The sequence below is a fragment of the Synchiropus splendidus genome, chromosome 8 (genome assembly GCF_027744825.2).
Source record: "Synchiropus splendidus isolate RoL2022-P1 chromosome 8, RoL_Sspl_1.0, whole genome shotgun sequence".
Lineage (NCBI taxonomy): Eukaryota > Metazoa > Chordata > Actinopteri > Syngnathiformes > Callionymidae > Synchiropus > Synchiropus splendidus.
The window spans coordinates 6,880,739-6,903,987 of record NC_071341.1 but is presented as its reverse complement, the minus strand read 5'-3'; the positions used below and the strand labels follow the sequence as shown (position 1 = coordinate 6,903,987).

The following is a 23,249-nucleotide window of genomic DNA, read 5'->3' as shown; positions in this document are numbered from 1 at the left end:
TTTCTTGCTGTAAAACCCTTTGGTATATTTAAACACTAAATTATTATTATTATTATTATTATTATTATTATGTTTGTGGTCATTACGGCACGTTATTCCAAAGCACTTTCCTAGTTGGTGGGATCCTCACTGACCATGGCAATAAAGTTGACTCTGATTGTAAAAGAACTGAAGACATAAAATGTTTCCAGTTACAAGAGTAACTTTTTTAGTATTGATGTTGTTATATGTGATATTGTAATGTAGTATTTCTGTTTATAAGACTGACAAAAGTAACTGACGAAAGAATCTTAGGGATTGAACGAGAAGTTTCCTCGGATTTATTTGTAAAACCAGACTCTTTCATAGTGTGCGGCGACAACAAGCGTGACTCCCAGCCTCCGCATGTGAGCTGTCTGTCTGTTTACCGTGATGAGTTTAACTTCTTAGAAAGAGGGGTGGGGTGTGGGGGGTTTCCTGGCCCAGCCAAGCTGTGGCTCATAAACAAGCTGGCATGTGCAGAGCACCCCCAGGTGGCCGGCTACGACACTGCGGCTGAAATACTGGTGAAGTCAAAATTCATGCAAAGAAGCCCGTTTTAGAGTGACAGTCCATGTTAAATTTGAAGTAGTTTCTACTGGATACTCTGCACTATGTAGCTGGCTGCTAAATTCATATAGATCACACAAGCAAACTGGGACACGAGAAAGAATGTGTCCATCTCAGTTGGCCTGGGAACGGCTCAATTTACAATAAAGGGAAGTCATGAGGGACAAGTGCAAATTGGGAAATTTCAGACTCTGGTGTTGGTTAATGCTTGACGCAGAAGCTTGTGATGAATCAGCGAGTTTTTAAGCCTTATCAAGAACTTTCAAAACCTCATTTCGCTGACACAGATAAAACATAAAAAACCACACCACATTTTACTGTGCATTTTACATTTATTTAGCAAATTCTTAGTATTTTTAGTGTAATGATATACAATGGCGCATACAGTGAAGTATGCCAGGAGGGTTGGTGGATCACCGCAGGACTCTGACAGCAGTCGAAACCACCTGACGTATTGCTATTCAGCAAGGCACATTAACACAATTACAGTAAGATTTGTTTTTCCCTCCCTTTAAGGTTCACATGAACAAACCCAACTTGGTTTGGTTGTCTCATTCACAACACACGCTGTACACGGTTCCATCCAGAAAACCCCCCAAAAATAATACACAGAACATGAATTATAAATGAAATTATACAACACAGATTTATCAGTATAAATCAACAGGATCTTTGGCTGGTAAGTTGGATGTATTGCACCGCCTCACCTGAGAGCCACGCAGACACAGTCCATCTCTGAGGTCTGGAGGGACACCACCTTGGAGCTTCTCTCAAAATGGAAGCACTTCATTGACACATCTCTCCACCAATCTTTGGTCTCACCAGGAGCTATGAAATGCTTCTTAAATTTGATGATCTTTTTTAGCGTTTAGGGCCTTTGTGCCCTGGTAAATCAGACACACTCTTTCCATACCTCACCGGTCGCCTGAGCCAACACCGGGGGCTTCAGCGGATTAGAAATATACTCTTGTAAGCAAACTGGAGGGAACAAGTAATCAGGACGCAGTAGACCAGCACACTATGAGCCGGACGCGAGTTTTAGAAAAAAAAAAAAAATCCCAATTCCAAACGTCAAACTCAGCTGGTGGGGCTAGACAAACGGCGACGTTAGCTGCCTTAGCGTTAGTGTTGCCTTCACCTCAACAGACGGCTGACAATGTGGACGCACTCGGTCCAACTTGACCAAAAACGCATCCCAAATAAGAATCTTAAAAAACAAAAATCTTTGGCCTTTTTGAAACACAAATGGCTTTTTCATTCACAATAACAGAGTTAGAACATAGATGAAGACGCATCGAGGCATCACTTCGTTTATAAAAAGGCTTTGACTCGGTTAAGGCAGCAGGAAACCATAACCCAAATAAAGCACAAACTAATAGTCCACAGGAAGCACATCGCTGTCACCGCTTTCATCTTTCTGTTGCTCTCCAACTCATCCTCATCCCATCTCATCAGAACTACATACGTCTCTTCACCTGCTGTCCACACATTCCCTTACGATTAGCTTGTTCCCAAATTCAGCACAAAACAGTAAGAAAAATGCACCAAATTATCGGTTACTCCTTTGACTTAAAAATCACAATATTCAAAACACATTAACCCCTCAAAATATGGCCTACAAACATAAATATTTATATTATTTAGGTGGGACTTTAAAAATCATTTCTGAGCGTCTCGATTAAAGCAGGGCGGGGCTGCTCCTGTGTGATTGGAGGATGGAAGACGTTTGCAGCGGTCATCATCTGGAGTTGAGCCTCGGAGCCGTCTGCAGGACACCAGGAGGAGGAGAGGACAAGACAACAGTCAGCAGGGTGGTGTTCTTGAGCTCCACATCAATTCAAGTTTGTTACAAGTGATTCCAGTGGGCAGCTGGAAACAAGACTGACAGACTGGATTATCGGCTCCAAGTGTAAATCCAGCGCAGAGGGAAGTTTGTTAACACTTCAGTTATCATCGATCTACATCAGTGGCTCCCAAAAATGGCCATGGAATATGAACACATGAGAAATGGGAGTAAAAGCATGAAGAATTTGATTACTTTATCATACAATTTTGATATAAAATGACACTTATTTCTGTCATAAAGCAGGCATATGCAGAGAGATACAGCTGTGCTGGGTTCAAATACACCTCTCAAAAAGCAATTACAACATCCGCTTACCTTTCAAAATTGAACTTTGCAGTAAAAATGATCACATTTTCCTGAACTTCACTTCAGACATTTGGTGAAAAGGAATGTTTTTTATAAAGAGTGGTGTACAGTTGGCTGCAAAGCCACATTATCATCTCTTTAAAAAATGTCTCTGTCTTTGAACTGTATTTTATCCACGAAAGACTTGCTCAAAAAAGCATGTACCCATGAGTCAGTTATTTTTAACTAACACAAAAAGGCCAAGACTCATGCCTCCATGTGATTATTATTATTATTTTTATTTCTAGCTTCTATTATATTATATTCCTGCCCAGTTATTCTACAATGGAATGAAAAACACTGTGTTTCTGTGTCATGAACAATATAATAGATTACAACAGAGCAATGATGGAATCACATCTTTCCAGGAGAGCTAGTCTGAATGATCACAGTTGCATCTCATGATAAACACATCGCAGTGCAGCTGTGAGACAGTGACGTGTTACAGGATTACAGATGCTTGTGAGTGTGAAGTGCAGAGGGTTGAACTCACCACAGACAAATGTCCATTCTTTGATTTGGCTACCAGCAGTTCAGATCCTGGGGTGAAGTCTATGATCCCCTCTTTGCCTTGCCCCACAGTAAACTTTATACTGGGAGAAAAACAAGTCTGAATAAAAGATGATTTGAACAGCTTCTCAACAAGCACACTGCTCTCGCTGCCTCACCTGCCCTGGTGGATGTTGATGCTGTTGATCTTCTCGGCACAGATGGCCAGTTTGGTCACTGTCTCGATCACATGCTCGCTCTGCAGAACCACGTCTCCCTGCAGGCCACCACAATGTGTGTTAGCGCGACCTCAAGTCCGAACATGTTTCATCAGAAGAAGTGCTTCACCTTCTGTTTGTTGTCGTCGCTGGGCACGTGCAGAACAAACAGGCCGTCGCTGAGGGAGCTGACGGAGATCCCTGCGCACACGGGACAGTGGACAAACTGATGAGCTCAGCGCTTTCTTTGTGACTACTTCTCTTTGGAGCTCCACCACTGACCTTTCAGGGCGCTGTAGTCGATGCGCTGCTTGATTTTGGCTTCCTCTCCGATGATGGCAGTGTTGGCGGTCAGAATCAGCTGACGAGGCCGCGCCTTGTAGCCTTTCCTGTCGTACTTGGTGACCTGCACGGCGTACTGGACACACAGAGGACGGAGGGGAAGACGACCCACACAAGTGGCCAGGGTCAACACGGCTGAAGGAACAGGCCAGCTGCTGTTCTCACTCCTCACTCATACAGACAAAAATAACACCACCTCACCTTCATCTTCTCACTGCCCAGAGCTTGCAGCAATTTGGGGTTGAAGTTCTCTCCCTCTGAACAGATAGAGACAATAAACATTCCTAACAGTATTTATGGCACATATGCAGTATAAAATAAAATCTAATAGCCTGATGGGGTCTCACTGCGACCTGGCCAGGGGACTCACCCAATCTGGTGTTGACAAAGAGTTTGGGAACGCTCTGTGGATAGTTGTCCTTTTTGTCCTTAAAGATGTCACTGGCCACCTCCTTCTGCTTCAACTATGATGACACGCATGTCAGGCCAGGAAGGTCACAGGAGACTTCAGAAACCAGCCCACATTTACCTGGTGCTTCCACTCCGGACTGATCTTCTTGCAGTAGCTCCACACCATGTTCTGCATGCACAGCTTACGCAAATGCTCCGAAGCCTGGATACACAAGAGCAAAGTCACTGGCTGTTTCTGCATCAGACTTTCATTGGTGGATCAAAGCTTTCTCCTCCATGGCAGTGAGCAGAAGGTAGCTGTACCTCCGCCAGCGCCGCCGGAGGTGTGGGCCAGCTCTTGTCTAAGACAGTCTTTGGCAGGTTCCTGCGCAGCGTCATGAGGAAAGAGTAGCGAACGTAATCCAGGAAGTACTCGTTCTCTGGACAGCGCTCCTTGTGGCGATAGATGAAGCCTTTGATGAATCTGTCGGCCGTAAAACAACAGTGATATTACTAATCCATAGCATTTAACAAACAGGATTGTGTTCCTGATGCTAATCCAGGAAAATTAAAGACAGGTGAGAATACAACCGTTTGAATCAACATCTGCATTTTCCTGAGAGTGAAATGGCTTGATTATGACCACTATAGCTATCAGCAAATAGCAATTAAAAATGCTAACAGCTCACTGACACGTCCTTCTGAGGTCGCTTTGTTTAATTAGAATTATTATCTATTGATTCTATTCATTATTAATGTGTTTTTTAAAGAGTTTTTTGAGTGTGTAGGTGTGTGTATCTGTTCTCATCATACATTTTTGTCTATTTCAATTTTATTTCTGTTGTATTTTCTAGGTCTGTTTAAAAACATGACAGAACAAAAAATTACTTTATGTACATAATCGTGTAAATAAAAACATAATTTCTAGCCGAGATATGAAAGAATAAACAAATAAGAATAATTCTAAATACAGATTAACTGAAAATATTTTTAATACATAAATATATTGTCAGTTAACCAGCGGCTTAGTCCAGTTCAGGGCTGCAGGGAGTGCTGGAGCCTATCCCAGCGGTCATTGGGCAAGAGGCAGGAATACAGCCTGGACAGGTCGCCAGCCCATCGCAGGACAAATATCTTTAATAGTTTCAGCAAAATGTGTAGAAAGAGCTGTTTCGACTCTCCAAAAAACCCTGCAAAACTACAGACTTAAAATAAAAATAAATCCCAAATCATCGTAATGCATGATCTTAAGGAAAAATCTAACTGAATAAAAGCAGTGTAGTCCTGAGATAGCCGGCAGATGGAGCTGCTGCATGATCAGTACCTGCGGATGGTGTCAGCCGCCTGGCGCCTGCGCTGGGCTCGTCTCCGGGCCAGAATGCCTCTCCACCAGGCCTGGATAGCGATGGCTGACACAAGCATGAGCACCGTTAACACACAGCTATCACAACACACTCAATATTTAACCCAGGATGCTTACCTGAGCTCCTGAGTTTTTGGTACTTGGATCTCTGGCTGTAGCCTCTCCACCCCGCCTGCAGCTTGGTGGCTTTGGGTCGAGACAGAACAAAAGAGATTGTTAACTATAACTCAGGTAAAAGTGGCCTGCTCCTGCCAAACCCTCACCAATGCTGTGCTTCCTGGTTTCCAGAGCATCTTCAGTGGCAAACAAGGTCTTTGGGAAGCGAATAAAGATTTTGGATCTTCAAGAGAACAGATGATGAGTTACGGTTACCTACTATCGTTCACAAGACCGGAAGTTTTACACCTGCCAATTCGGCAACACAGCTGCAAACCCAGAGTTGTGTGTATGGCTGACCTGCCCAGTTTGAACTCCTCAGGTTTGTATCCCAGATGTTTGACCAGTGTCGCCACTCCATCGGCCAGTTTGCCCTGCCAGTTGGGCCATGTGTCAGGACAAAGTGACTTGTACCTAGACAAACAGTGAGGACCACTGAGTACCATTGTTATCGTACAGCTAAAACATTAGCACGCTGCAGTACTTAACAAGTCAACATAGAAAACACTTCACACTGTCAGTAGACGCAACTTGGTTGAGGATCCTGCCTCAGCCCTTTTTGAGTGACAGCGTTTCAGAGTTCAAAATGCTCCCCGCTGCCCCCATGTGGCAAAATTGTGCAATGACATCCAAATCAAAAACGGTGTTCCCATATTCAAGCAACATGCAACTGATATTGTTTGACGGAAAACCATTAGTGCAAACCCTAACAGAATAAATGAGAGTGAATATTAGCTCAAGACAGCAATTCACTTTTCTCTTTTCTTTCAGGAAGGTGAAGTCAGTAATAGAGAGTTTTGTGTACCAAGCACACGCAAGGTCAATATAGAAATGAAGCATGAAGGAGCATGTCACCTCTGAAGGAAAACCTCATAGCGTCGCCTGTAAGCGAAGCCAGCTCTCCTCACTCTCAGATTCTCCATCAGACCCAGGTACTTGACCTGGTGACGAATCAGCACGTCGTCAAAGCGAGCTGGTGACAGAAGAAGGAGAGCCAGGAGTCAAACAAGCACCAAGAACAATAGACCGCAGCGAAGCTGAGGCTGCTGAGCATCAGGGGTCAGAGACTAACACAACAGTGATGCAGTGTAAGTGCAACAAAAGACCGACCTGTGAGGGAGACAAAGAGCCGAGTCACGTTCCCACAACCAGATTACCATTTTGTTTTTTATCAAAAGCCAGTGTCTCATCATTACATTTGTCCATCACAATAAAAACATATTGAGGACATGTAAGACAAAATGACCAGCTTTTTTGACAATAACTATCAATAAAAACGGACACATACTCCAGGATTACATAAAAAAGACATTCAAATGAGTTTCACTGTTACACGACCGATTACAGATTACACAGCTGGCAAACATTTCAGATTTTCTGTCATACTTACCAGCTTGCTTGGAGTCATTGGGCTTGATACAGCGAACGTATGACGGCTCCTTCGACATGAGGATCTCCATGAGTTTGGCCAGACTGGATTTGAACTGAGTGGCTGCCTGTAACAGCAGACACAGAGCGGCGATTAGCAAAGACGTAGTCGATGGCTGAAGGGACGACTCAGAGCAAGCAAGGTGATGACGTGAGAAGAGCCCAGCAGAGAGACACGAAAGAGTGGTAGTCTGGTTAACACTGTGCCCAGTGTGGCACACAGGGACGCCAACTTGCCAGTCAGTGACAATAAAAAGAGTGTTCAGGGTAGTGTCAGGACATTCTTCACTCAGTGGGCAGCAGTGGAGAAAGTCAACAGACAAACGGCAGCCTGTGTTGCTGTGGGAAAACAATGCACGCATCTAAGGCTCACCGTGTCTGGTCGCTTCTTGTCGCTCAGCTCTTCCCGCTCAAAACACTGAGTCAGGATCTTGTTCTCAGACATGCACATGACCTGGAGGTTCAGCAGGAGTTGGTTTAATGAACACAAAAACAATATAATAATAACAACATGAGAGCTGCTCTCACCTCTTTCAAGTTCCTAAAAAGCAGGTCGTTGTTCTTGTCCAAAAATCCTGAGAAAAAACATGTACTGATAAGGAAACAGTTGTAAGCTGTAGCACATAAGATGAAATTTGTTTCATATCAAAATCAGGACTTGTAAATACAATAAATTTGATCATGTCCATTCATACCCAATAAAATAGACGTTTTGGGATTTTGAGTGCATTTTAGTCCTTCCTTCTTCATTTCTGCTGATATCTCATGTCACATGACATGGTTCAAGTCATCCTGTCATCCTCATCAGTCACGCTCCACAGCGGTTGTTGCAATACAACAATTCACCAGCAGATGGCGGCACATCAGCTGGAGCGTTTTCATGAAACCACATTGTTGGTGATGCAGAACTCAGTAAGAGTTCGCTGGATTAAGTTTCAAGTACAACATTCACTCTCTTCACTTACACTTTGTTAAAATGACCTGCAGTCACTACACACTGATTGGCTGGTGACTGTTTTTTTCCCCCAAAAGTAACTGGATGCTATAACCCTGCCTATTCTCAACCCAACAATAGCGTTGCACCAGTGTCTGGAGGAGTTAGATGAAACAACCGATATAATTCAACCGCAGTCCTACACCCCCTATACGAATCTACAACCTCGCAGAAGTGACAATGAGCATCCACATGGATCCAGCAAGGGAGTCCTTAGTATACATTTGACTGCATTTCTCTTGAGTCATGTTTGAAAACAGAATTTGCCTCAAATACTAAACTTGGGTGGTCATTTAGACTCGGACTATACACTCACCATTGACATTATAGTTGACTTCACCAGCATAATGCAGCAGTCGGAATTCTTCGCGGCCCATTACCTTCCGTGTTTTTCCATCAGCTAATTTGTGACTACAAGGAAATTGAGCATAGAGTCAAGGGAGAGTAAAAACTATCAGTCTTTGGCCTCAGCGACTGATAAGTCGGCGCTTACGTGATAAAATGAGCGTGTCCTCCTACAGTGTCCTCCAGCTTCTCCAAGAATGTGAAGTCACTGGCGTCCCCAGGTCGAAGACACTCTTCATCCTGGAGGGAAAAGCCATGAGATAACAAAAAACAGACCACTGACAACCTGCAGATTAAGGACCAAATCAGGTTGTTACAATTCCCCAACATGTACCGTACTAGTAAATCTGACAACAGACTAGTCACTGCTACCCAGGTCAAGTTTGCTTTAGGAACTGCTTATGGATTTGAAAAAATGAATGGCAATGTCAGCGCTTGTAATGACTTCCAGATACCCAGCTAGTTATGGCAGAAATGCCACATAAGTCTGTGCTAACCCCATAATCTGAGTGTTTTGGGGTCAAAACATGAACTTAATAATTACTAAACCCAATTAAACAAAAATGTAGATCGACATTCTCACCAGAATGGAGATGATGCCTTTGAACTTCTCCTCCACCAGGTCGCAGATGATTTTGTTGTTGAAGTACTGCACAGGCTCCCACTGCAGAGAGAAGTCAGGTTTAACACGTTTGAGTTCAACTAACACCATGTTTCATCACAACTTTGTCCACTTGATATAAAATTAAACAGTAAAAACATTTTACTGAAATACATTAATGCACAGTTCTCCCATACAACTTAAAATTCCTAGATGATTTGACAGCTAGGTGCTGATCACTGCTGAAGGGGAACTGCACTGTTTCATTCTTAGCTTTAGTTTCAATTCGGTAAGAAGGAGAAGCAGCGAACAACTGCAACAAACTTAGCTTTCATATGAGAATTCAGTGAACAGTCTCACTATCATCAGTCTGAGGGTTCGTGTTCCACTGAGATGATTGCAGACCGAAACCACAGTTTCTCAACAAATCTCTCAGCCCTGGAATTCATTTCACTATGAACAGAAGACGTCCTTGTTTCAGGAACAGGAACTGATTAAGTTTAAGGTCATCGAGACCATTGAATACGTGCGAGGGAACAACAGTACGTTAAAAGTCCACAAAGTAAAGACACAACAGAGAGATAAGCTGTTCTGAAAAGTGGATTAAGAATGTGCAGTAAAAAATTGGACCATGCTCAGAACTGTGCTAAAAGAGTGAGGGAGCAATGCTGTCTGACCGTGATGCCCTCGGCCTCGTACTCCTCCTGCTCAGACTTCAGCGTGAGCTCGATGAAAAGCTGCTGCAGCTTCTCGTTGCAGTAGTTGATGCAGAATTGCTCGAAGCTGCAGTAAAACAGAAACATTGCATCAGCCAAGATCAAAAAGGCACTGAACACATCACTGAGCAGTGATGATGTCCACTCAAAATTAGTATTGGCACACAGTCTGACCTGTTGTTCTGGAAGACCTCGAAGCCATAGATGTCCAGCAGGCCAATGACGGAGTAGGTCTTATACGCGTCATCCTGCTCGATTAAACAGACAAGAACAAATACCTGTTGGTTGCATTTCTCAGCGAAGTGGTGAGCACTAACAGATATTAACACTCGATATTAATGATAATGATAAACTATCAGATATTTAGCAATAATTAATTTTGAGCTATAGAGTGACAGCAATACGTAATTCTAAAGAAAACAATGAGCAAGAAGCAGTCAGTGAGATTAAAAAAGGGGAGAGATTGGAGGAAAATTGGAGACATCATCATTATGTCGCTTTCAATGTGCAATGCATTTTTTAAAAAGAACAATAAATACATCTTAATGGAAAAAAGAAGTATAAACTTAATGCAGACAGAAACAAGGAGATAAATGACTTTCACAGATGTGATATAGTTCAGAGCTGCCAGGCCTTGATCTTGACTACAATGTCCACCAGGTGGCGGTGCGCTACAGACAACAGCATTATGCTCCTCAGTGATTCACATTTCACGATGCGGATTGTTTTACCGTGTAAGCCAGGGAAGCGTTGATCTTGTTCACCAGCCAGGTGAAAGTCCGTCCGTACACAGCCTTGGACAGAGCGTCCCGCGCCGAAGACGCCTGTTCCAGGTTCAAAGGGCTCATCAACTGTCAGGAGCGAAAACAAAATGAGTGCGTTAGTGAACAGATTTAGAGAGATCTGACTGGTCAAACGCTCAATAAGGTGTTAGGAACAAGATGAGAGAAGATGATGGCAATAATAAAAAGTCAGCATCCTCGCTCACCTCCTCTCCCTTGGCGATGATCTTCTTGTGCGTGAGCGCCTCCGTCAGCACGGATCCATTCACTCCTAACAACTGGAACATACAACAACATTAGTGCACAGAAGTGACAGGCTCTTGACAAACAAGTGACTCTCTAACTCCAAGTGACCAGACAGACGTGACCAATACCAGCCATGACTTGCTGCCAGTGGCATCTGACTTCGTTTGACGCAAGGCACACAATCAAGTGAGCCTCTGTTCATCCACCGCACGGCAAAATGAGGTGACAGACACAGTGAAGCTTACTCCTTAGCTACCGCACAACTGACTGTTAGGAGCTTGGATTTCCCACATCATATGGAAGTGTTTTTTTCTTTTCATTTCGCAGAGGAATCAGTACCTAACCCTAGTAACTGAACACATGAAAATAATCACACTTTCTTATTCCTGCAAGAGCACTGAACAGTTTGCGTATATTTATCTTGTGTACAACTGCACCAGCTCCACACATCATGTACATTAACCAAATTAAAAAAGATTATTTTGTGTAACTCCCCGCTCAAAATGCCATTATAGTTGAATGAGAGCTTTGGGAATAGAGGGCAAAAGTCTTCAGGATCTAAACACGAATCCAGTTCCTTTATTTAAATAGTATTCAAATAGCAAACGTTACGCAAAGATAAGGATTTGTTAAAAACAATATGGCGGGAGGATGAAGAATCATTCATAAAATTCTGTAAAAATAAACCCCTCTTACCCTGGCCAGATACTTGATCTGTGTGTCAGAAGTGATGCAGGCTACACCGTCCTCCCCACCATACTGCACGTTCCCCAGGTGGAGCACGCTGGCGATGATGTTCAACAGCTCCTGCATAAGAAAAACATGAGGGTGAAAAAGGTGTGGGAGAATAACATGACATGTAAGGCTCAGACATTACATCACCTATCACAAACATGTCACATGAGTCATGTCCTGCACACACTCACCTCGACCTCGTCCTCATTGAAGCCGATCACAGTCAAGGCTTTCCTCACTACCTTCCAGTCGCTGCGGTCATTAATGGAGCTCACTTTGGGACAGTTTCCCTGTAAGACAGACAGGACTTGCTTTAATGACAAGACGCATCTCTAATTCTTAACCAGGCCTCCTGCTAACAAGTGACGGAGGTATGCAGGCACATAAAGTAAGCATCTATTTTCACAAACACAGTGGAGTTTTTCCCTCAGTAGCTGTTAGAGCGTGAACTCATCGAGGGAGGGATCAGTCGCCGCCTGAAGGCATTTTCTCTCTGAGGAAACAACCCAGCCCATTAACCAGAGTTCCCACTGGGTCGCACACAGCAGAGGAAAGAGCCTTCCAGGTAGAGAACGTGTGATGTAGCTCTCACTCATCCTCGCTATCGGTTGCATGAGGTAAAAAAACAGAAGTTCTTCCACACAATGACTGACAATCACCACTGGAAAGCCATTACTAATAATCTAAAGGTAAACAAACAAAAACAACGTTTGCGAAGCCTGTTTATTGCTCTCCTCTGAGGGAACTTTTAAGTACTTGATGTACTTTTTAATTTTGCACGTGTAGTAACAAAAGCTTTAAAGAATACAGCACAGCCTTAAAAAACAAAAGAAAAAAACTCAAAGTAACAAGAAAGGCACCAGGAGAGTGCATAACTCCACCAAGCAACACATTTTCACCCAAACTGAAAGTTTGATAGTATTGAAATCTTGAGAACTTTTGTAAATCCAAGGGATTAACCCTTGTTCCTTATCCAATGCTAACCTGTCCTTATCTTTGTGAGTCGTCACAAGCATGAACTCTCTCTGCCAAAGTGGGAGTAAAAATAATGTACAGAACAAAGTAGTCCACATCTCCAGTACTGATCAACAACAATTCTGTCTAGGTGTGATTTTAGGCACAATAGTAACTGCTAGTGCTGTTTGAAGAAAAAGAATCCACTTGTTTTAATCATAGGAAGGTTCCTTTTAATATGTATATTTGCAAGCAGATGACGTCACAACCAGCCCAGGAGCATTGTCAATTCCCCAACATATATATATCAGAACACATCTGCATTGTCTAACAAAGGTGGTCTGAACTTTGCTAGCCCATCAACGGAGTCTTACTTTCACAAGATACTGGTACTGCTGGGTGTTCCGCTCCAGACCCAGTCGTCTCAGCAGGTCTTCTTCTCCTCCCTCAATCAGCTGATAGAAAATGTGGAAGTTCCTCTCTCCGTGGTTCTGGTGGACCACCCGTGACTTTTCCAGCAGGTAATTAATAATGTGTCCTCCCACCGGGGCACCCTGAAGACGGGATAAGGGCCAATGGCAAACAAGGGAGGAAGATGAACATGAGGTGAGGACCACACCGGGGTACTGGTGAGTTATTATAACATGCAGGTCAAAGAGAATTGGGGCAGACAAAATGAATGAGACCTGATGACCTCTGTACAATAATCACTCATGTAAAATGTTGCTGTTCTACCCACCTTGAAGTCAAACTGAATGTCCATGTACTTGCCGAAGCGGCTGGAGTTGTCATTACGTAGCGTTTTTGCATTACCAAAGGCCTGGGGGAAGAGAGGGAGCGAGAGAGAGAGACAGAGGTGAAGGCACACAACAGAAGGAGGGAGAGAAGATGCTAAAGTTGCGGCAGTTTTTCAGGGACAGTGGCAAAAATGTTCACAAGCTAAGTCCAGACACATCTGGCAATCATTTGGAGGAAGAGCATCGAAAACAAGCACAGATGTTTTCACCCAAAACACTGTTCACTGAATGACAACAACAACAATACTATATCACACTGGATATGAAGGCATTACTGTTATCTGCTTCAATTACAAATATTAAGTGTCATTAGCAAAGTACTATTTTACTTTTGTATGGTTTCAGAAATATTGCGGGTTTAATTACAACACACCCCTCACTACATGTTTTATTGGTGTGCCTGCAGCAGTCAGTGCAATGAGCGGTCAGGGATCTGCAATGTTAAAGATTGAATGATAAAAAATGAGCCAACGTGCAATGAAAGACCCGCAACAGCCCTTCGGACCCGGAGGCTGGGTGTCACTATTATCAGTAGATAGGGCGGAATTAAAGGTCGTGTCACATGTATACGATGTGAAAGTTATATCGTCTGACAACAATGAGAGAATTGGCTACACAACCATGTTATTTTTTGTTTTCAAGAGGATTTTGTTTTCTAATGATTGGAGACTCCTAATTTGAGTGCAGTATGTGGTGGCAATATGTTGATCCCTTTTTGATTCTCTGAAGGCTCAGGCCAAAAGCAGGCCCTGTTGAATAAACGGAGGCTTTTGAAGTCGCATTCGAACCTGACCAGCTCGTTTTACCTGACCCTCAATAATCTCCACATTTAAAGGTTATGAATATCTATGAATCCACTTGCAAGCTTGACCAAGTGGTCAAGTTGTTCTTCCAACCATTTTTGACTCAATTTGTTTTCACTTTGTTGAGACGCAAAATATACAAGTATGATTCCGTATATTGAATATGTCCCAAAAGACTTTCAAGCATACTCTGTCTGTATTTGACGGTCAGACGATATCCATCAACAGCGCACCGTTTTGTGGAACCAAGAGAACCAAGAATAATTCCACTGCACTTCAAGTCTGCAGAGGAGCTCAGCTCGATTCCCTCGGGATTTATGAAGCATCATCTCACCTCAAGCACAGGGTTGGACTGCAGCAGGCGGTCTTTGACGGTCTGCACCTGCTCACTGGCAGGACAGGTGACGGCGTAGTACTGCAGGATCTTTTTGGAAGCCTCGGTTTTTCCAGCTCCACTCTCACCAGAAATCAGGATGCACTGGTCTTTCCTCTCCGTCCTCATGGAGCGGTATGAGTTGTCTGCCACTGCATAGCTGAGGAGAAACAGTACTTTGTCATTTAAATCTAAAGAGGCTCTTTCGGTTAACACATAAAAACATAATATGGGCTGAACTTTATATTTTTATGTGCAAACATATTCACAGGCTGAATGTTGAGTAAAGTATTATTATATATATATATTTTTTTTTTTCATTTTTCATTCTGATCTCTTTAGAAGATCTTCCCACAATACAGATGATAATCTTGAGGCTGGAATGTGAGGATGTCAGCCTAGGTTGATGATCATGGAAAGACTACACACAGAATGAATCATGATCACGAACACACATGGTTTCAGTTACAGTATCATGTCTCTCAGTTTCTCTTCCGTCAAGTAATGTCTTCTTCTGCTTCTACTCGTTCAGACACATTTCTGACAGCCGGCAAATGGCAGAGACCATCCATACATGCAATGTGTGAGAAAGAACCGGAGCCAAGTTCAGGTCAGAGGAATTCCCTCTCCAGGGAGGAAACCTCTCGCCTGCAAATATCTCATTTGCTTACTTTTCTGTCCTCCTCTTTCAACATCTTTCTTTCCACTCAGAGAAAAGTAAACATTTGGTCACTGCCTCCAGTTCCCTAAATGTTGAGCTGGGAAAACGAACCGCTAGGAAACTGAAGTTTTCAAGCGTTAAATATCTCTGACACAGCTTTATAAAATAAAGCCCCCTGCATCCATGAGTGAAGGATGTGCTCACGGTTGTCACGGTTATTTAGATACATTTTGGAGGACATTCATACGAATGTTAAACACCTTCAGCTGTTTTCTGCTCAAGAGAGATGATGCTTCGACTTACATATGAGGCGAAACTTCATAGAAGTTGACCCCGCGGTAGCGCTCCATGTGGTTCTTGGTGTAGATCTCTAGGTCTTTGTATGGGTTAACTGAAACCAGCACTGAGCCAATATAAGTCTGGAGAGAAAGAGACATTTTATAGAATATGAATGTCACTGAACAGTCAACCATTCACAATATAGCAACAATTTATTGTAATCCAGAAAACCTTCATGATAAAAACAGAGTTCTATTGAGTCCATTATGTTCAAACAAATGGTCAGATGCTGAAAAAGTACACATACATAGATTAGGTTCTCCTTGAAGCGTTTGCGCAGGTTCTCTATGAAGGCAGCCTCACTGGTGTAGTTCTCCAGCAGGACAAAGTCCTGGACACCCACACGGTCTCTGGCTGTCAGGGCCGACTCCATCATAGCCCGCACCCCGTCACTAGCCACCACCTGTAAAGGAAACAAAGTCAACAACATCCTGCAGCAAGTTTATTCCATAAATATCGATCACAGTACACTACCTCATGAGACAACAAGCTTCTCAATATGTCACATAGCTAAATTAATTCAACAGCTAAAAGCTTCTGTTTGTGTGTGGAAAAGGGCCATGAGCAGAGTGGGAAAACAGCAACAGAAAGTGAAAGTCCACCATTGCACTGCTAACTGAGCGGGTATGGGCTCTTATCTCTGTGCGAATAGTATAATACGGTTGTAGTGGTGCAGTTTCAAGGGAAACTGAAATGTCTTGACATAAAATCCAGTTCCTATATGGTATCTTTTTGGAGAATTTTAAGACTATTCCTTTTGCACTATGTAGTCCTAAGCATTTTATTTCACATTTAACTTAAGAGCAAAGCAAAAAACAAAAAAACAAAAATATTTCTACACCTATGATAAAGAGAAAACGTAAGCGAAGGAGCAGAAGAAAATATTCCCCATTGAAAGTGTTTTTATTCAGATAATTTAAAATGCAAATCCAAGCAAACATTATTATTAGATAAATACACTTTCCACCAAACCATTAATCCACAGACAGGAGTCGGTTTAGTAACATAAAAAGTTACAAAATACCAAAACCTGAATATTATTATATTTGAATATTAATAAATGCAATATTTAAGTAGTTCAAACACAACACTAGGTGCTCTGTCTTCAAATCCATCAGCTACGTTAAATGTATTGCCATTTTCTACAAAATCTAAAACCAGTATCGCAATGATACAAAACACTTACATGTTTACGCTCATCAAGCCGTTTACCCAAAAAGCCGCAGTGTAAAATAGTCATTTGAGTTTTACCCATAAGTGTGCGAATGTTGTTCACATCCATGATGAACAAGCGCACCGAAGAACAAGCGAATCAACCAGTGTTCAACTTGTGCGAGAGACTATATGCAGGGACACACACTCGCACACAACAGCAGATGTTGTTGTGTTCACTGGCCCATTCGACTTCAGCTCTCAGGAGAGCCTGGATGAGGACATGACATAGAAAGAGACGCGAGAGCTTCAGGGAGGACTTCTTAATTAGCGCTAGAGGAGAGAAAAACAATACACACCGAGGAAGAGACCAACAGCTGTCATAGAGGATTCTTCATGTTTGTCAAAGCATAAGTTAGATACACTACAATATGTAATAGCCTGCCCTTATCTAGCAAAAACAAGTTCTAGTTCGCAGTGGTCAGTGGTTTTCTGAGTTGTTGGATGACTGAGTTGGAGGGCTTCACACACTCTGATGGTGAAATTGCTTACTAACTTGTGACTGCTTGAAACACAAAATGAGCAAAACGGCAAAGCATGTAGAAAAAAACCCTCTCCTACTGTATGTACAGTGTACGTTTGTGTATGTACATGTGGACTTTTAGCTTTGTAGCCACAACTGTATGCATTTGAATTGTGTTGTTTTCCTGGTTCATGCGCTCAGATGACAACAGAGTCAGACTTCAAAAAGGAACAGAAGAGAAAAATTACACATTGATAACCGTGGCCATTAGCGCTGCCTTTAGCACTGTCTACTTCCTCGAACTTAGAGTCGTGTAAACCAACACTGAAAAGAAATATTGATTGAGAATTTCACCACAAAAAGGAAGCTCCAAAAAGACAAAAAGAAATTAATTAATTAAACTAAAATGTCAGGTGTCTGTTTATTTCTGCAAGCCTGATATACTGGTTTGCATAACTGGAGTCAACCACACACATAGGAAGCATGTTGACTCTTCTCTTTCACAATCAGGTTTTCTTTATATTGATATTTTATGCTACTCTTTGCACATGTTTAATAGCTCAGCTATGTTGCGAGAGCAAGCCTGGTGTAGGTGCTGATCGAAGTCAGCTGCTGCAATGGGCTATTCCATTCCGCTTTGCTCGTGGATTGGTCCGGCAACTCGGCAACTCTCTCTGGATGGCGCACTCCAGTTGCTCAATTTTTGAGGGGATTTAATTTCTAGCAAAAACAAAATAAAGTTAAAATTCATTCTTAACATTTCTAATTAAAAAGTTAATGGCAAAACGCTATTTTGTTATTTTTAATGTAGCAGTCCAATGTGAATGTTGAACCGATGCTTGAATGAAAGAAAACTGAAAATCAAATGAAAACTGCAATATCCTCCAGAAAAAATGGCAGTTCCATTCTTTCGGAAAACCGTTCAGCACTAGCCTGGTGCCAGAACTCCATCTGAACAGTTCAGTTTAAAACGGGCGTCTTGCTTTAGTTTTATTTTCTAGATAAACAAGAGCTGCTGCAGCTGGAAACTTGAAACATCTGGGCTTCAGTGTCCCAAAGCGAACCAAAGAACGTCACAGAGTCAACCAATCCTGTACCAGAACTGGGGTTTAGTTTGAGAACAACACCACGGTAGATTACTGAGTCCTCCAAATATTATGGGTACTGAAGTCAAAGCAGAACCTCCTCCACTTTACATTCAATCACTGCATTCATCACCTACTTGCTTTAGTCCCTCTCTCCATTACTTCATTGTTTCCAAGTGGCACTTTCAATGTTTGGCTTTCCTGAGTATAGTCAGCACCGAAGAACCCTCCGCCCAAAGTTTTGTGCACATTCACACACGCGCACAAAATCCCAGACCACGTATAGTGCCCCTACATGCCGTCATGATTTCCAAATCCTGTGAAGTCAACAAGCTTGTTTTGCCAATCAAAGTCAGAAGCTTGGCGACGTACCTTCAAGCTGAAGAAAGGGCGTCCAGTGCCGTGCTTGCGGACACATTCGGTTTTGATGGAAACTCGATACATTTTTGGTGGGTCAGAAGACATAAGACACTGATGCTCTTCCTTCAAAAATGTGGTGGCAGTGCACCATCCGTTTTCTGCTTTTAAAGTGGCGCACAACCCTTTGTTTCAAAGACAGCCTTTGTTCTCTGTTAATCTTCAATACATATGAACTTTTTTTGTCGGTGAATATTCCCAATGGGACTGTGCCTTTGTTCCTCACAGACAGATTTAGTTTTGTGTTTCGTCCATTAATGTGCATTTGTTTTTCTAAAGGCCAAACTATTTAAAAGCAGGGGTCCGAAATGATGTGTTATGGTTCACAGAGATAACAACAGAGACTGCATGAGTATCATTTAAATTAAAAAAAAAATCCCATTTATTGACGGAGGAAGGCGGCTTTGTTCATTGGCAGTTAACTCAAGTTCGGAGAGTGCACTTTGCTATGTTCAATAGCTGTAGAAACTGTGAGAAATAAGCAGGCTCATGAACAAGAGCAGTGCTCTCCTTGACCTTTACATTGCTGCAGGAGCTTGCAGAGCTCAGGTGTCACACTGTTTATGTAAACCTCATCTCGCCCGCTGCTTTCAATGCACCATACAGTGCACACGACCAACGTGGTGCAATAGGGGAAGGTTGTTAGCCTCGCTTGTTCTCATCAAATGAAGACAAAATATCACACGATGAGAGAGAAAAAACTTTAATTAAAAATGAGTGGTTATTTCCATATCGTCCGCAGCAGCTGTTATTTTAGATTATAGATCTCACTCAGTAAACTGGAAAAAACTATCCTTATTAAAGTATTAAAGGAACCCATTCTGCTCAACAACCATCACCACTACGGTCTGAAAATGCTCTTTTCCAAACAAGCTTATTTTGAAACATGCCAAGTGAAGCTCCAATGAAATAGAACCAACTAGACTTCAGACTATGAGTCTCTCAGCTTCTCTGACTGGCTGTACAGAGCAGGTTGAGAGATGTTCAGCAGCACTTTTCAGGTACTGAGTGAGTGATGGGAGCAATATAAAGCAAAAATGATGACATTTGTGAGCACAGAAGAAGAAAAATAATCTTTAGTCTGTTGATTTTGTGCATAAGATGAGCTGTGAGCCAGCCCATCGCTTCCTATCCACAAAAAAGTTGTCCCACCTCTTTGCAGTTTCACGGAGAACCTCAACAAATGCAGCCCAGTAAAATAGAACGTTTAGAATTTCATATGTACCCAAAAGAGCATTATCAAGGTCAGGCCTGCCTTACGCTGCAACAACAAAAAACAGCCTGTTCATAACCCTTGACGGTTCGACCTCTGAGAAATAAGAGCTCTCAGAAAGAAAGATATTTTTAGGATCGCAAATCTATGTCTGCAAGAGCCTCTAAGTTAAGAACCCTTACTTAGCATCTTAGTCGCTTGTGGGGATGCGTTTTTAACTGAAGTCTAAAAAAAGTATCTACAGTATGAGTATCTTTCCATTCATTCTGAATGAGTATTGGTGTACAGGTATATTCATTATTTTATGATGGTACAGGGAAAGGTGACAGATGTGTGGCTACAAAGAATAAAAATAAGACATTTCTTTTTAGATTAGACGTGCTTTATTTGTCCCACAGTGGGAACTTTAACATGTCAATGCCACAGAGAAGGGTGAATTTGTATAATAAAGGCACAGAAAGTGTGCTGATCTACTTTGGTATAACGTACCTAGCATCTTTTAAAGAGGCCCTACCATGCTTTTTGTTATCTTCACTCCCAGTGTGAAAGAGCAATGTTCTTTCATTGCAAAAGAAATTTACTTTTAAAAATTGAAATGATGCTCACACGAAACACTCCTTTGCAAATTATATATATATATATATCATATAAGATAGTACATGAAACCTGCAAAGGATCATGGGCTTGATAAAACACAGCACTGTAAACGGTGCCACTGACATTTCTCATCATGACTACTATTTCAAAACTGTGTTTTTGGCTGTGAGGGAGAGGAACCACTCATGCTCAATCAAGGATCTTAACTCAGCCGCAAGCCTTTATTCCTGTGAAAATCCATTAATCATTTCCTGCTGGAGCAGCACTCACTGAAGAGGCAACATGATTTTGCCGCTTCTAAACCTGAACAATTTATGTTATCCACAACAAAAAGGAGGACAAACACACTAACTGAGCGAGCAATCCAACATCTCAACACAAAAACAGTGACAGCGATCCTCAAATGAGCATCACTGAATGCTTGGTTGATTGATGTTTTTTGACCAGGTGAAACTGAAACAGAAAATGCGCCTACTGGGAGACAAAATAACCAACAAAGGAACATTTTTGCAATACAAAGAATCAAGCTAGTCAGTAACATGTTAATAAAATCCCTCCACAACTTCCGACTAAACTCCTTGACACTATAACAGAAGATCTATAGGGGGAAAAAGGCCATACAAGGACCATAAAAAGGGAATTTTAAACTCCCAAATGGTGGAGTTTCATTTATTTTTTATTTATTTTAACTACACAAGTATACCCAAAGATATATCAGTTGTCTATAAATAAAATTGGGTAAATGAATTTAAGGTAAACAAATGAATCTACTTTTTTGCTTTCTGGGTTGATTTATGCGATATACACATAATTGTTATATTAGTTATATTCATGTCAAAGGTTAAAAGAATCACTTAAAACAAAAGAGTCGGTCATCATTAAAGGTCAGATACCATTAAATGAAGTATCAGTCTCATCAACAGCATTACAGTGTGCATTCAACTGAGCCCACAGGGTGCTAGCATGAACCTGCACTGAGGTCAACACAGCTCGGCGAGACAGCCACTTCACCAGGTGATCACACTGCTACCATGACACATTCCTATCAACTCCACCTCCCCCTGAACTTTGATCCCCTGGTGGGTGCAAGAAGTACAAGTGTCCTGCACTAGGACAAAGTAAAATATCTAACACAGATGCAGGTATGCTTCTGTGGGGTCAGAGAAGTGGAACACTTTGCCCAAATGAAAAAAGACCTACTTCCTTTTCTTTAGTCATCAGATGAAACTACTGAAACAATTTCAGTTTCGACCCAGTTTACAAAGAGTCAGACAGCCAGGCATAAACTAACGCCCTGCAGGCAACAAGATGGCTGTCAGATATCTCTGGAATTAAGAAGTAGATATTTGGTATCAGTCCCACACTGTGGAAGCACAACTGGCCAAGAACAGATTTGAGGTACAGCCCTTCCAGATGAATCAGCACATATTCCAACTCAGTCTAGAATCTCAATTGGGCTAAAGAAACCGGGAATGGAGACTTACTCTCCCACATGGCAGAAACTTTCATCGCTCTGCTTATTATCATGTTCACTCTCAGCGAATGCCAAAGAATGCTGCCCAGCCAAACACCTCCACCATGTGATCGCCTTGCCCTGAGGCAGTGCAGCACGTTGACACACAGAGTGATGAGGGCATTCTCTGATATCCAGCTAGACTGACATACAAAGAGGACATTACATGAACTATGAGGATGCATTCCAGACGCCTGCTCGAAAGCAAACCATATACTTGGCTAAGAAGAATAACAACTATTTTGATAGTTAAATATTCAATTTTAAATTTCGTCTTTCATATTTTTTTGTAACTAAAGATGGTGAAAAGCATGACGGGATGTTTACTTTTTTGCAGGATTCTTCATCATAAAACTACATTTATATGGCATGATTGAGAGACAAAATTTGGTTCACCAAAACAAATGTAAGTCATATGTAACAGTTAAGAAGGAAATCAATGTGATGGTGACCAACTTTGTTTCACAGGTGACAGGTTTGGACCAATCAGGGTGGCACACATCCAATGCATGAGTGCAAAAACGGCAAGACCAAATGAACCACATCTATGAATTAACACATATGAAGGCCCTAATTCTCACTTCAAGGTGTTTTACCTGTCCCTCGCCTACTTGTGTCCTTGTCCTTCAAAAACAAACGATTGTTACTCAACTCTCAATGTCCCTTTACATACTCCTTATAAACAAATTCAACTTTATTTAACTAGGTCCAAAGCCCAGGAGGGATCAGCAGACAGTACAGTCATGTCCTGATTTCTCAAAGGTACTGTGTCTTACCAGAGGTCTGTACTTCATGGCTCCTGCTTCTAAGCAAAACCAGCTGGCTCTTTTTTTCAGTTCAGACAAATCCAATGGTCCAGCACTGGGAACGTGGCCTGCGGCACCACTTCGCGACTGCTCTGCTTGAGGGTTTGTTTTTAGAAGTTCTCCCCTCCGACCGAAGAGCCAGCTGCCATTGCTTCTCCTCTTTCTGCTGCTCACACACCTCGCTCTGCCGTTCTCTCTTGCCACTCTCGTTGATCCACTTTCTTACCCTCCCTCCACAGGAAACAGTCCCTGTGTTGGGCGACACATAAACCCCTCCTTCCTTTCTCTTGAGTTTTAACTTCACATTCACTCTTTTACATGGAAGGCTGATAGTTATTTTGAAGGGTTCATAGTTCATCTGGAGACCCCCCCAGTATTGCACACCCACACACATCTGGACCCCACAACCACCCCCTGGATGGAGCAAAAGTA

At 42.2% G+C, this 23,249-nt stretch overlaps 1 protein-coding gene across 4 annotated transcripts in view; it reads right to left on the bottom strand.

Moving 5' to 3' along the window:
• Positions 1 to 913: 913 nt before the first annotated feature.
• Positions 914 to 23,249, bottom strand: part of LOC128763582 (unconventional myosin-Ic-like) — a 43,201-nt gene continuing 20,865 nt past the window's right edge. For 2 of the 4 annotated variants that reach the window (XM_053872537.1, XM_053872539.1), the window contains 31 exons: positions 15,759 to 15,914; positions 15,476 to 15,591; positions 14,473 to 14,671; positions 13,278 to 13,358; positions 12,913 to 13,092; positions 11,776 to 11,874; positions 11,546 to 11,656; positions 10,810 to 10,881; positions 10,553 to 10,672; positions 9,996 to 10,069; positions 9,783 to 9,888; positions 9,088 to 9,168; positions 8,653 to 8,744; positions 8,476 to 8,570; positions 7,694 to 7,740; positions 7,539 to 7,619; positions 7,128 to 7,233; positions 6,593 to 6,710; positions 6,038 to 6,151; positions 5,845 to 5,921; positions 5,699 to 5,767; positions 5,543 to 5,627; positions 4,543 to 4,702; positions 4,358 to 4,441; positions 4,199 to 4,292; positions 4,030 to 4,085; positions 3,769 to 3,904; positions 3,617 to 3,687; positions 3,448 to 3,545; positions 3,273 to 3,372; positions 914 to 2,353 (listed from right to left, as the gene is read on the bottom strand). In XM_053872537.1, the coding sequence (XP_053728512.1) occupies positions 2,327 to 2,353; positions 3,273 to 3,372; positions 3,448 to 3,545; positions 3,617 to 3,687; positions 3,769 to 3,904; positions 4,030 to 4,085; positions 4,199 to 4,292; positions 4,358 to 4,441; positions 4,543 to 4,702; positions 5,543 to 5,627; positions 5,699 to 5,767; positions 5,845 to 5,921; positions 6,038 to 6,151; positions 6,593 to 6,710; positions 7,128 to 7,233; positions 7,539 to 7,619; positions 7,694 to 7,740; positions 8,476 to 8,570; positions 8,653 to 8,744; positions 9,088 to 9,168; positions 9,783 to 9,888; positions 9,996 to 10,069; positions 10,553 to 10,672; positions 10,810 to 10,881; positions 11,546 to 11,656; positions 11,776 to 11,874; positions 12,913 to 13,092; positions 13,278 to 13,358; positions 14,473 to 14,671; positions 15,476 to 15,591; positions 15,759 to 15,914 (3,105 nt within the window). In that variant the 3' untranslated portion in view covers positions 914 to 2,326. Of the gene's footprint in view, positions 2,354 to 3,272; positions 3,373 to 3,447; positions 3,546 to 3,616; positions 3,688 to 3,768; positions 3,905 to 4,029; positions 4,086 to 4,198; positions 4,293 to 4,357; positions 4,442 to 4,542; positions 4,703 to 5,542; positions 5,628 to 5,698; positions 5,768 to 5,844; positions 5,922 to 6,037; positions 6,152 to 6,592; positions 6,711 to 7,127; positions 7,234 to 7,538; positions 7,620 to 7,693; positions 7,741 to 8,475; positions 8,571 to 8,652; positions 8,745 to 9,087; positions 9,169 to 9,782; positions 9,889 to 9,995; positions 10,070 to 10,552; positions 10,673 to 10,809; positions 10,882 to 11,545; positions 11,657 to 11,775; positions 11,875 to 12,912; positions 13,093 to 13,277; positions 13,359 to 14,472; positions 14,672 to 15,475; positions 15,592 to 15,758; positions 15,915 to 18,643; positions 18,911 to 22,787; positions 23,035 to 23,249 lie in introns of those variants that run through there. The other 2 variants (XM_053872538.1, XM_053872536.1) reach the window with 2 other exon arrangements.